This window comes from Neltuma alba, unplaced genomic scaffold (assembly GCF_004799145.2).
Source record: "Neltuma alba isolate B1F8T4 unplaced genomic scaffold, ASM479914v2 tig00012280_pilon, whole genome shotgun sequence".
In the NCBI taxonomy this organism is placed as follows: domain Eukaryota; kingdom Viridiplantae; phylum Streptophyta; class Magnoliopsida; order Fabales; family Fabaceae; genus Neltuma; species Neltuma alba.
In genome coordinates this window covers 130,664-143,166 of record NW_021636801.1, presented here as the reverse complement: position 1 = coordinate 143,166, position 12,503 = coordinate 130,664, and the positions used below count along the sequence as shown (strand labels likewise).

The 12,503-nt window shown below is 30.9% G+C and overlaps 2 protein-coding genes across 3 annotated transcripts; both read left to right on the top strand.

Moving 5' to 3' along the window:
- The first annotated feature begins 654 nt into the window (after nt 1-654).
- LOC114725799 (RING-H2 finger protein ATL30-like) lies at nt 655-1,570 on the top strand. Its single transcript, XM_028912360.1, has 2 exons — nt 655-1,225; nt 1,491-1,570. The coding sequence occupies exons 1-2, from the start codon at nt 655-657 to the stop codon at nt 1,568-1,570; spliced, it is 651 nt and encodes a 216-aa protein (XP_028768193.1).
- A 4,434-nt stretch (nt 1,571-6,004) lies between these two features.
- On the top strand, nt 6,005-10,021 carry LOC114725813 (programmed cell death 6-interacting protein). 2 transcript variants are annotated; one of them, XM_028912381.1, is made up of 6 exons: nt 6,005-6,397; nt 7,764-7,931; nt 8,371-8,623; nt 8,708-8,874; nt 9,049-9,198; nt 9,579-10,021. In XM_028912381.1, the coding sequence occupies exons 1-6, from the start codon at nt 6,353-6,355 to the stop codon at nt 9,930-9,932; spliced, it is 1,137 nt and encodes a 378-aa protein (XP_028768214.1). In that variant the 5' UTR covers nt 6,005-6,352; the 3' UTR covers nt 9,933-10,021. The 2 variants fall into 2 exon arrangements, with proteins under 2 accessions (XP_028768214.1, XP_028768215.1); XM_028912382.1 differs by having other exon boundaries at nt 9,563-9,785.
- Nucleotides 10,022-12,503: the final 2,482 nt, after the last annotated feature.

The following is a 12,503-nucleotide window of genomic DNA, read 5'->3' as shown; positions in this document are numbered from 1 at the left end:
GGATCATATGCCATCATCTTTCTTTATATTATAAGTCCACCTATTGTCATTATTATATATAATAATTAAATAATTAACTAAGTTAGTTATTCATTAATTTTTTTCTAATCATGTGTATTATAATTAATTTTTTATAAAAATTAAAAATCTGTACAATTAATAAAAATACTTTAAATAAAAATTATAAATTTAAAAAATAAATTATATTAAAATTTTATATTTAGAATCAAAATATTTAATATCGGAGCTCTTAGTACTTGGAGAAAAAATTTATTTATTCAAAAGATACTTAAAAAATAAAATTATTAATCTCTGTATAGATATAAATTATCTGATTCAAATATTATAGATGGTATTTCTTTTTTTGGACAAAAAATATTATAGGTGGTATTACCAATTTATAATCAACCGAGTATGCGATGTTCGGGGAGGGCAAGGGGGCAGGAATATGAAATAGAGTAATTTAAATAAATAATGATATTTCATTAATACTATATAAAATCTAAATTTGATTTTTTTATTAAATGAACTTAACTTCAAAATTGAATTTACCAATCTTTTTAGCATTCGCAAAATAATATAAACTAATTCATAACAGAAAATAGTATTCAATTAACCTTGAGATTTAATTATTGCCTCCATCATCGGAAGGCAATGTCTCATTCTGCAATAGGCCTTGGCTTTTATTCCTCCTCTTCATCTCCGGCGACGTCGTACGCCACTTCGCCGGTGATCATAGCTTTCACGCTCGGCGTCCTCATATGTTTCATCATAGGTTTCTGCTTCATCTACTTGTGTCGATGTTGCTTCGTGAGTCTCCTCTATTCCTGGGCATTGCATCGTCCCACCGCCGAAAACTTCGTCCACCAGATTCATTCCCCCACCGGCGCAGCGTCTCCGATCCGAGGCCTCGACCCGGCGCTTCTTCAAATCTTCCCAACCTTCCCATACGCCTCCGTGAAGGAGATCCAAGGGAAGAATAACAAAAGCTATAGCCTAGAATGCGCCATTTGCTTGTTAGAATTCGAGGAGGATAGCTTCCTTCGCCTCTTGACCGTTTGCTGCCATGTCTTTCACCAAGAATGTATCGATCTCTGGCTCGAATCTCACAAGACATGCCCTGTTTGTCGCATAGATCTCGATTCTTCGTCAAAGGAAAAACGCCCGGAAAACCAGACAAGAATAGAGCCCTTAACAGAGAATAATCACAACAACAACGAGACCCGTATTGATGTAAGGGAAGAAGAAGAAGAAGTTTCGAGGAGAAGAGAAGAAGAGGAGGAAGAAGAAGAAGAAGTTGTTTCTGATGAGAAGAGGTTTTCAAGGTCACACTCAACGGGTCATTCCATTATTGTGATAAGAGACGAAGAAGGAAGTAGTAATAATTATGAGAAGGAGAATGAAGATAAATATACATTGAAACTACCAGAGCATGTTCAGATTAAACTGATAAGAGGACATAACTACGCAAAGAGTTGTGCATCTTACAGTGAAATGGCCAGACTTTGTAGTAAATGTTGCTATGCTGAAGCCATATCAGGCTGCACTACTACTTCCTGCGAGCCTTTAAGGGTTTGAATGTTCATTCTGCAAATCCAATGCTAATCAACATGATCAGCTAGTTAGGGCACAGAGCTAGATGGCATATTATGCAGAAAGTAATCCTTATTTAACGGTCACTGATAAACCCGCCATGCATATGCACCTTCATGTTTCGCAATGGGTATCAGGCAAGGGACACGACTTTACAAAGAAAAATCGTAGAGGTATATATATGCTTACCCAAAAAGAGAGAGAAAAAAAAAAAGAAAGCAAGAATGAGTAGCGACAGATTTTGGTTTTTCAGAGGGAAAAACAAAGATAGATGATCAAGTTGGATATATTGTAAGGATTTATATATCCAGGTTAGAGCAGGTATTAAGACACAATAGGTGTTTATAAAAAAAAAATTCATAGATTAGATTCAAACCCACATTTTTATGAAATATGATGGGTGAAGTATTATTTGATCCAATCCTTTAGGTCATCAATAGTTTACTCAAAATTTAATTATTGATAGAACACAGTAGAATGACATGTCGCGTGTAATTTATATGGTCAAATCTACCCCGGAGATAAAGGTTTGTTGTTGTTGTATCAAGTGTGAAACCACTAATTCTTTGTACAGATCGACACCAAGATATATCCTTAGAAAGCATTGAGGTATTGATGTACTACTACTAACATAAGCTTATGGCAATACAAGGATTTGAGCATCCAAAGTGGTGACTGAGAAGATCTGATGGAGTTCTTTTTCTGTTAAGGGAGCCAGCATGCTTGCATGTATTGGTGGTTGGCTTAATGATATCTTCTTTGTTTTCAATTTTATTTAATTCCTAGCAATTGTTCACATCTCTAGTTTTATTATTGTTTTAGGATTTCATGAATAATTATTGCTCAAGTAGAACAATGATTTAGGCTTGGATTCGAACTTCGAAGGCTGGCAATTCTTGATGCAGACTAGGTGTTTCTTTTGTTTTTTGTTTTTTTCCGGTTGTGTAATAAAAAACAAGAATAACAGTTAGTACAGATGTTTCCCGGCCCGCATTGTAGCTGTAATCTTTTGGAGATTTTACTTATGAGCCTTAATAGAAGGTTCACTGAATTGGAGGAGATTATGGCAAATTGATGTCCAAACATTGATTTTTATATACCTTGACTAAAAAACATTGAATTTTATATACACGGTGCCTTTTAATAACTTTTATATTTATTAAATAATCTTTATTTTAACTTTTTAGGGTAATCAAGGGAACATCAACTCTTGATTTTATTTTTAATTAACAAAACCAATGAACTTTATCAATTTTTTTAGTAGAAATTTTGTTAATTTTCAAAAAAATTACACTCAATAGTTGTCAATTGATACTGGAAGAAAGAAATTAAAACCTACAAAGCTATATCAGCAGAAAAACAAATCCGTGTTTAAATTTTTATCTGTAGCTCCCCTTTAATTCTTTAAAGAGGGGGAAAAACAATTAATTTTAATTTTTATTAAAAGGCTTCTCAACTAATTCTTACATATCAAACTGTTAAAGCATTAAATCTGTTATAAATTAATTTTTTTCAAGTCTACCTCCAACTTAAACGATGTGGTTTAAAAAACACAAAGTTCATTGAGCTTGTTAACACTAAACTTCAATTGATAATAATGAAAAAATTGGAAGGTAACCATTAATGAGTTAGTGCCTGTTTGGATTAGTAGTAAAGATTTTAGATAATCGTGAATTTTAAAAGTGACACTGGTTAATCGTGATTTTGTTTGGATTTTTTTTATTAGTGATTTTAAGAATTGTGATTACGTTTGGTTTTCGTTTATTAAAATCACTTATGGATGTATAATTACTAAAAAGGGTATGAAGTTAATAAAGTTGTTTACATTTTCATAATTATTATATTTAATAATAAATTTTATTAAATATAATTTAATAAATGACACAAATATTTAAATATTATTTTTATTTTAAAATTATTATTATTTAAAATAACTTACAAATAAAGAAGAAACATACCTTTTGATTGCTTGATTGATCCAAAAAGACAAGACGATGGCCTCTTAAAAAAATTTGAAATGGTTTGAGTTGAAAAATTGAAGGCAAAATATGTAGAGATAATATTTGAGGAGAGATTTTTGAAAGAGTGTGGGAGGGTAGATTGGAGAAAATTTAGTTGCTGAAAATTAATTGGAATTTTTCAAACACCAAAGCTACTCCTTGTTACTTATTCCAAAAGTGCAGTAGAAGGATAAAATTACGATTTATCGGGATTTTATAAAAATTACCTAAACAAGACAAACATACTTCATAATCATTTATTTGGATTTAAATGGGTTTATTTGAAATCCCACCACTTAACCAAACAAGCTCTTAGTCAATCACTTATGCTTAAGACTAAATTGTTTTTATAAGATTACCTTAGAGTAAGTATAAAAGCAATTGAGAGAGTACTAAGAAAGCATTGAATTCAATGGATGGCACATTAAATCTAATTAAGCACGAGTTGCCTATCTTATCCTATGAGAAGGCATCTTGTAAGATTTTATCATAATAGAAATTTAACATTTTAAAAAGCCATTAGATATTAAAAGCATTATTTCGTTTTTTACGCTATTTCTTTTTCATTCTCATTACCTAAAGAAGTTCATTCTAATTATTTTTATAATTTAAAATAGATTTTTCTTAGCTTCACCTTATTTAATTTTTAACACCAATATACTATTTTGTCTTTTATTTATTATAATATAAATAATTATTTTTTAAAATAGTGTACTTTCCTTATTCTATTTATAAAGTATTTTTAGCATGTTTCACCAAACTAAAAAAATTTTAACTGTATTAACTCTCTGTTAAAATATAATAACTTTTTAATTTTATTCCTATTTAATATATGCACTTTTAAAAAAAAAACTGTCTACACTATAACAGATAGGTGGCAAAAATTCATGCTAAAAATTTAATGAAGCAACTTATAAACATGACAAAATTTTTTTTTTCTGTCTTATAAATAGAACCAGATGAATATATATTAAATATAAGTAAAGTTGAAAAACTGCTATATTTTAAGAAAAAAGTTCATACAATTTAAAGTTTTTATTAGTCAATAAAATATCTTATAAACAAGATCAGGCGAGTATATAATGTTTTTACCAATTATTCATCAAGACATTCATCTCTCATTCCCTCAAGAATATTTATAAATTCCCCTATTTCCGTGTGTATTAAAAAAGGCAATAATCACCTAGAAACTTTAATCTTTGAAAAATTTAATTAGCCCGAAAGGATGCTGAAGAGGCTGTGGAATAAAAGTTTATAGCGATTAGCATAATTTGTCCCTTAATTATATTTCAAAATTAAAAATGAATCACCCCACCCGCAGATGAAAGGGTATATCGTATGTGTCCTGTTCCATGCATTTACTAACATGCTTGCACGAGAGGACTAAAAATTAATTTAACTATTCTTGACCACCACAATTGCCTTTTTTTTTTTTTTTTTTTCTGGGGGGTCAAATGAACCACAATTGCTATGAAATAGCCTTTATTTATTTTTTGATCGATCTAAGTCAAAGCCATAAAATATTTGAACTTATTAATGAGATGGGAATAATTTATTTATTATTAGAAAAATTAGAGGCAAATCCTATTTGAAAATTTTATTAATGAAAATGACTTATATTTTATGCATAGAAAGTATCGGTACTGCAAATTTTATACACCCATTCACAAATTATCTATTATAATTTTGTCATTCTCATCAATAAATTCTTTAATAGGAGACCTTTTCTTAATTTTTTTTCTTTATTTATTTTAAGAGTTAGGAGATAGGGGAGAAATAAGGACGCACTGTAAAATATTACAATTTATTTTTAGTTATTAAATATTATAATTGTGTTCATCTTTGTGATAGTATTTGAATTTTCTTAATTTTACAATTTAAAAACTATATAAATTTCATTTGTAATTTTACTGTATTTTTAAAACCATTTGGTTATCTAATTTATTTTTAATTTTTGTGTCGAATTTATTTGAAAATTAAAATTGTAAACTTGGTTAAAAATAAAATAAGATTCAAATTGTTCAAATACTATATAAGCAATTTTGGTTCTTCCCATGATCCGAATTTAGTTATCATCTTGGGAGATCAACAGTAACTTTAAGATAATTTTAATTTTTAATAAAGTAGTTAAATCATTTTATTCAAATTCAAATTTAAATTTAAAATTAAATAATCCTAAAAAGACGAATATCAAATCACCTTACCGTGTGAAGGAACCAGTCAGATGACCAAAACACGTGTGGGGCCCACACGTGTGGGGCCCACACGTGTGGGGCCCACACGTGTGGCCTCGACGATGTTGTCCCGCGCCTCCTGGTAACCTTGTTGGCGAAGGAAACGCAAGGAAAAAGAAGGCTTATCGAAATTCCTTAAAAATTATTTATCTCAGAAAATAACGATGACAATGATAGCGATTGCGCAAGTCCAGAACCAGAATCCGCATTGTACACGGAGGCCACAAGGGTCCCATATCCCCAATGATTTCTACACACTCTTCTGCTATATTCACGCGATCAATCCAAAGCCTGATATTTCAGTAGGACTCGGACCAGAGTTTCGAATCTCATAGAATTTGCGGTCTGAAAATTATTTATGTAGCGAGTTGTGAATTGGGAATTTGAGGGCCTTTACGAATTTGGATGTTCTTAGTATTCCCGAGAGCAAACTGAATTCAAGTGCTTTGGCCTTTGGGATTCTTTTCCGTTACCTTTTCTTGACAGATTGGGTATTGTTGGTGCGAGGAACTGAACGTGTTAAAGATGATGCTGCATTTTGGACAGCCGGCTAAGCTGAAGACTAAGAAGGTACGACTTGGGGTTTTGACTGTTTTCGTCTGTTGTTAAATTTTCACATGCATCTAGTAATTTTTGTCTTTTTCTTTGGCCAAAAGGAAAAGCATAGTCTTTTCTAGGCACTATCGTGTTATTGTTAAAGAGGAAAACAATTCACACTTTCAAGCTTTCATAGCTTCGGTCTTTACTTGCCAGTGTCTTTTAGTGGGATTGACTATAATAATCTATGTATATCCAAAAAATACAAGGAAAAAGAAGTATCAGAATATGCATGGTCTCACAGAGTGCACCTGTAGTAATAGAATGAGTTTATGATACATTATAGTTTCCCTTTTTTGCTTTGGTTTTTCAAATTCGAAGCTTTGTTTGTCTTCTAGTTTTTTTTTTTTTTCCCCCGGAGAAGAAAGAATAGAAAGTAAGAAAAGAGTTACAAAATAGGGGACAAGATATCCTCCAATGAAAATCCCAAAACAGAGGAGCACGGTGAATTAAGAGAACATCAAATCAAATCTGTTAAAGGAAAAAAAAAAAAAAAAAAAGGGTAGCAGAACGCCAAACTGAAGACATGAACACTATCCTTTAATTCCTTTCCTATAACATTTCCAAACTTACGGAAAGCTCAAAGAAGATTCGAAAGTTTCTTCCTGACTAAATGCACCTTGATATTGGGAAACTTGCACATTACCGCAGTACTAAACATTAGTACTGTTTTCCCTCGTAAACCTGTAAACCTTGCAGTAAGAAAGCCTTCCAAAGGTCAAGGACACAACCTATGTTCTCCATATACACCAAACTGTTTATTCTGCAAAACGGCAGCTGCTGGAATTTGAAAAGGATGTGGAAATGTTTCTGAACTATTCATTAGAATAATGCGTATATCAGGAAAATAGCTGTTTTGGGCTTTAGAACCTGTAATAATCATTATTATTATACTATAATCCTATAGGGAGCTGCAACCCTGACAAACGACTGTCTTGAAAGAAGTTTTAGATTTTTTATTTTATTTTTTTTGGGTTTGCTAAGGAAATAAGCTTTAGATTAAACTCCCAATTTTAAAGAATAATTGACAACTTGATATGCTTAAAAATTAATTATACTCTCTTTCGTCATATTTTGACTTCTGTTAACCTAAACAACTATTGCTGATGAAAAGACTGACCTATTACTGAAGTTACAAATATACGGCACTGTTTTTAGTGCTTGGTATTGAAGGTTTGAAGTGTTTACTTGCAGTAGTTCTATAGTGTGTGTTCGGTTGCTATGGAAGTGATTTGTTGTTTACCTATCAATATGCACAATCTTTCTCTGTAATATAACTGGCATCTTCATGATAATTTCTGGCACAATGGCATTCACTGCAGATTTTTCATGTTGACAGATTGTGTTTGAGGATGTATATGCTGCATGTGATTCTGCCACACTTGAGCAACTTAAGGAGTTAAGCTCAAGACGAAGAGCAATTGAAGAGTCTATTAATGAGAGCAGCCATATTACAGAAGCTATAGCAAGGGAAATGTCTGGAGGGTTGGTATCTCGTCTTGAACAGGTAACTTCATGTTCTTTCTGTAAGGAATCTTGTGCTTAGCACAGTTCAAAAATGCCTATAATCTTGAATCCTTGATTTCAATTTATTTTTAGTTGATCATACTTGCAAATTACACTCCCCTCAAGATGAAATCTTACACAAACAATTATGGTGAATAGTTCTGTAAATTTTTTTATTGTTTTGTGGTACGAATGCCTTTAAATATAATTATTTATGAATAATAACTTAAGGAAGGACCTTATGGAATTGGAACTTCTGTATCTGTATGTCTTTCTGGCAATGGCACAGTATGAGATCGTTTACCTGATCAGAAATGTGAGACTTCTGACAAAATTGGAATGACTAGTATCTGCCAAAATTTTGAATTTCGAAGGATATTGATGGATTTTCCCCATTCTGTGTGAATGCCATTTATTCATTTTATTTTGTTCTGTTTCAGGATCTTCACAGAGTAACACAGTATCTCCCATTATTGGAAAATCTAGTTTTACATAATGAACAAATCAGCAATTACAAAACGTATCAATGGGATGCCTCTCTTAAGATACGGTGGAGTAGTGCTCTAAGCCCATCTTACTTCTTTAGGAGTACAGAGTTTTTCCAGATTGACCATTTGCAATTCGAGCTTGGTATGATCCTTTTTCTCTATGGTGCAATCCTAAGGGAGAGGGCTTTAGAAGTTCTATCAACAGGTATGCATTAAGATTCTATTCTCCATGATGACCTTACTTGTTCCATTGATTACATTTATTTATACTGTGCTTGTTTTGTTATAGATTTGGTTCAATCTGCCACCACATTTAGAGAAGCTGCTGGCATTTATCATCACCTGGCACTTAATGTTCTTCCCTGCTTAAAGGCTGCTGGGGCATCAGAAGTTCCACCAGAAGCTCGTACTTCTGTCTCCACTGCTATGAGCCTCATTTGTTTGGCTGAAGCACAGGTTGGTGTCATTGCTGCTACTTTTTGTTATTTCTACATTATAAATTGCTCAGTCATATCCTGAAACTTGCTTAGTTATATTATTTCTACAGTATTTTGTGTTAATTTTCCCATTTGATGAAGGTGGAAAATTTTTACTTGTAATATCTGATAACGTGATAGATATCTAATATAGGCAGTAACAACAAGGAAGGCTGAAGGGAACGGTAATTCTTCAAGTCTTTTAGCAAAGTTGCATCATGGCGTTACAGAGTTTCTTGCAGAAGCAAGTGGAGTTTTAGAGACTTCCGTCAGAGATGGCAAAGACATTGCACCAAACTTAATGGTATTGTTACATATTTTCTCTGTTAGAATTTACCTCTCTTTTTCCGTATTGGTACAAATCTGTGTCGCTATCTCAATTTACTTCACTGCATATATTTTACTTGCGCTAAAACTGAAGTTTTAGTCCTTATCCTAATGAGCTTGCTCAATTGGTAAGGGCTGATGGACCCATGTGTGTAATTCTTCCAGAGAGCACCCTGTATGCCCTAGTCTTTCAAACTACGTCACTCTTATATATAATAACATCACATTTATTTTTTCATTTTCTTGAATTTTAATTAAGGAGAGGCCACTGAAGGAAACATAAATTTTTTTCATTCATGTTATGTTCATGATAATATTTTGTTCTCTTTTCTCACTGGTAGGCTTTCTCTTACGCAGGAATTTATCCAATGCTGCAAAGCCCTACATACGTTGAGAGGTCAGAGATACCATGCAGAAAGTCTGAAGGCTTCTGGTCAAATAGGGGCTGCGATCGGGGTTCTTCAATCTGAATTGAGCAAGATCAAAAAGAAAATACGAGTTGAAGCAAAATGGAAATCTGTGATTGAGGAGGAAATTCTTGATGCTTCTGAGATCCTCCAAAAATTTGTACGCGAGAACGATTTTGTCTGGCATGAGAAAATCCCCTCAGAAAATGAGTTACCACTGCCCCACGGTAACAAAATTGTCAATTTGATACCTTATAGTCCCAAAAGATGGGAGAGACACCTTTCTTTTAAGGTGATGAAGTAGAGGAAAGTTATACAAGTTATAGCTTTGTCTGTCTTTGCCAAACACGTCTCATCAATAATATGATGTTTCGTACAATGTTTTCTCATAAATTTGGTGGGTTAAAAGTTTTGACTGGATAAAGAAAATTTGTGTAAATTACAACATGCGATTACCTCCTTGATTTTAGAAGGGGAAAGTTCCCTATAGTCCTTGCAATATATACGTATACTTTTTGACTGGCCATCCGCAACAAACACACATTATTGGAAATAAACATAAGACTACTGGAAATCAACTTTCAAATGTCCTTCAAAGTCAAACTTGCGTTTTTCTCTCTCGGTACATAAGAAGGCACAGTCCTACCACATGAGACTAATGACGGGAATTCAATACCATACAATATTCGTCAGCAAGAGTTCTAATTTCTTTGTTTGGTCAGAACAAGTTCTTATCTGAGAAGGACAATCATGTACAAGGGAAGAATTTGTTAATCCCATCTTCGCAAGAGAGCCAGTAACTCACCTCTTTTGACAAAACAAGTTAGCGTGTGATGCTTGTTTTGACTCGTTTTATTGGTCTTTGAATAAAAATTGACTTGTAATGCCAAAAAAAGGAGAAAGAAAACCAAACCTGTTTGCGGTGAGGTAGTTGATGATAGGTGTATGAGTTTTCAAAACCTTTTTTGGTTCTATTGTGAAATATGCTTTTTTTTTTTTAAAAAAAAACTCATGCGCTCTATTTTTCTTTTCAATAAATGTATGAGAATTTAACATACAATTTAAAAGAAGTTACTATTAAAACTATTTAAAATTTCAATTTTTTTAAAAGAATTCATAATGTATAACAATTTTTGGGTAAATCTTTTAAAAAACAATCATGGCAAAAAAATATTAAAAAATCAATGCAAAAGAAGTTTGAACACCAAAAAGATAAAAATATTTAATATTTTTCCAATATATACCTATTAATATTAAATATGTAAAATGACTTGTTATATAAATGTTACTTATCCATTAATTGATATGTAAGAATTAGATAATTTTGTTATATAAATAAAGCGAAAGGGAGTAGGACACCCATTTTTTTCCCCTTGTAATCATCAAAAAGGGCTAATCCGAAGTTAACGGAAACAATCAAGAACATTAGTCCAGACAATCTTTTGTTTTTTTGGGAAAAATTATCAATGAGCTCTAAGTAAGAAACTTTAATTCCATTTAATACTAATATATCTTAGGGAAAATCTTAATTAAATCCTGCTGAAATACTTAAATTTAAATTGAGGCCTACACTTTTAACAAATTCTTAATCAAGACATAAGACCTAATTAGGAATTGCTGAATATTGTTAAATAACTATAATGCCCCTCTTTAGTTAAAAATGAAAATTGATTATTTTATCCCTCTAAAGTGGTTCATCATCTCTTATTATTAATATTTAGACAAAAAAATATAAATAATTTTTTAGTGTTTGAAATTTTGTAATATAACTAAAATCTTCAAAATATTTTCATAAAACATTTCAAATTATAATATAAGTAATCTTTAAATAAATATTTTTTTCAGGTTGTAAATATTTATTTTAAAATTTTAAAATATTTTAATTATAATAAAAATTTAATATTAAATCGTAATCATTTACGTTTTCAGTTGGATCCAACATTGTTTAAATAAATAAAACTAACGTAAATTATAAAAACTGAAAATAAAAAAATTTATTTAAACTTTACTTATATTTATAATTTTACTTATATTTTTAATTTAACATGTTTTATTAAAATATTTTTAATAGTGTAAGTTATATATACAAATTTCAAACATTGTAAAATTACTTATATGTTTTTTGGTCTAAAAAAAATCATAAGAGATGAGGAATTACTTGGGAGAGATATATTAATCAATTTTTTTTTATTGAAGAAGGGCATTTTGGTTATTTAACAACATTTAGAAATCCCTAATTAGGTCTCATGGCCTAATTAAGAATTTGTTAAAAGTACAGGCCTAAATATGAATTTAGGTATTTCGGCTGGATTTAATTGGGATTCTCCCTATATCTTAAGAGATTTAATATTTACAAGTCAATTTATATATATATATAAATATATATATATACACACACACAAGTCAAACCCCATTATTTATAAGCCAGATTTACAGATTAGCATTTATAAGAGAAACTTGTATGTTTACAAGTTGAAATTAATTATATTTGCAAATGTTACGCTTTTTAGGAGGTATTATCTCCTATCTTTAATATAAGAGCTGGTTGTAAATTGAATTTGGTTTTAAATATAATATCTCAATTTACTTTTTTTTTTAATTTGTAACTTATTCTTTAACAATTATTTTTCGTATGAGAGAATTGAAGAGGAAGGGAGGGAAAATTTTTTTTTTAATAAGTTTGATTGATAAAATTGGAGAAATGATATTGCAAAATTTTGATAAACAGAAGACATGAGATAAAAGATTAAGCAAAATTAGTCCCACTCCTCTGTATAGTAATAGTATAAAATGAAATTGGGAAATATATCTATTTTTTTTATTTACAGAAATCTATCTGTATTTAATTTTGTAAAACTTATGGGTATTTTTTTTT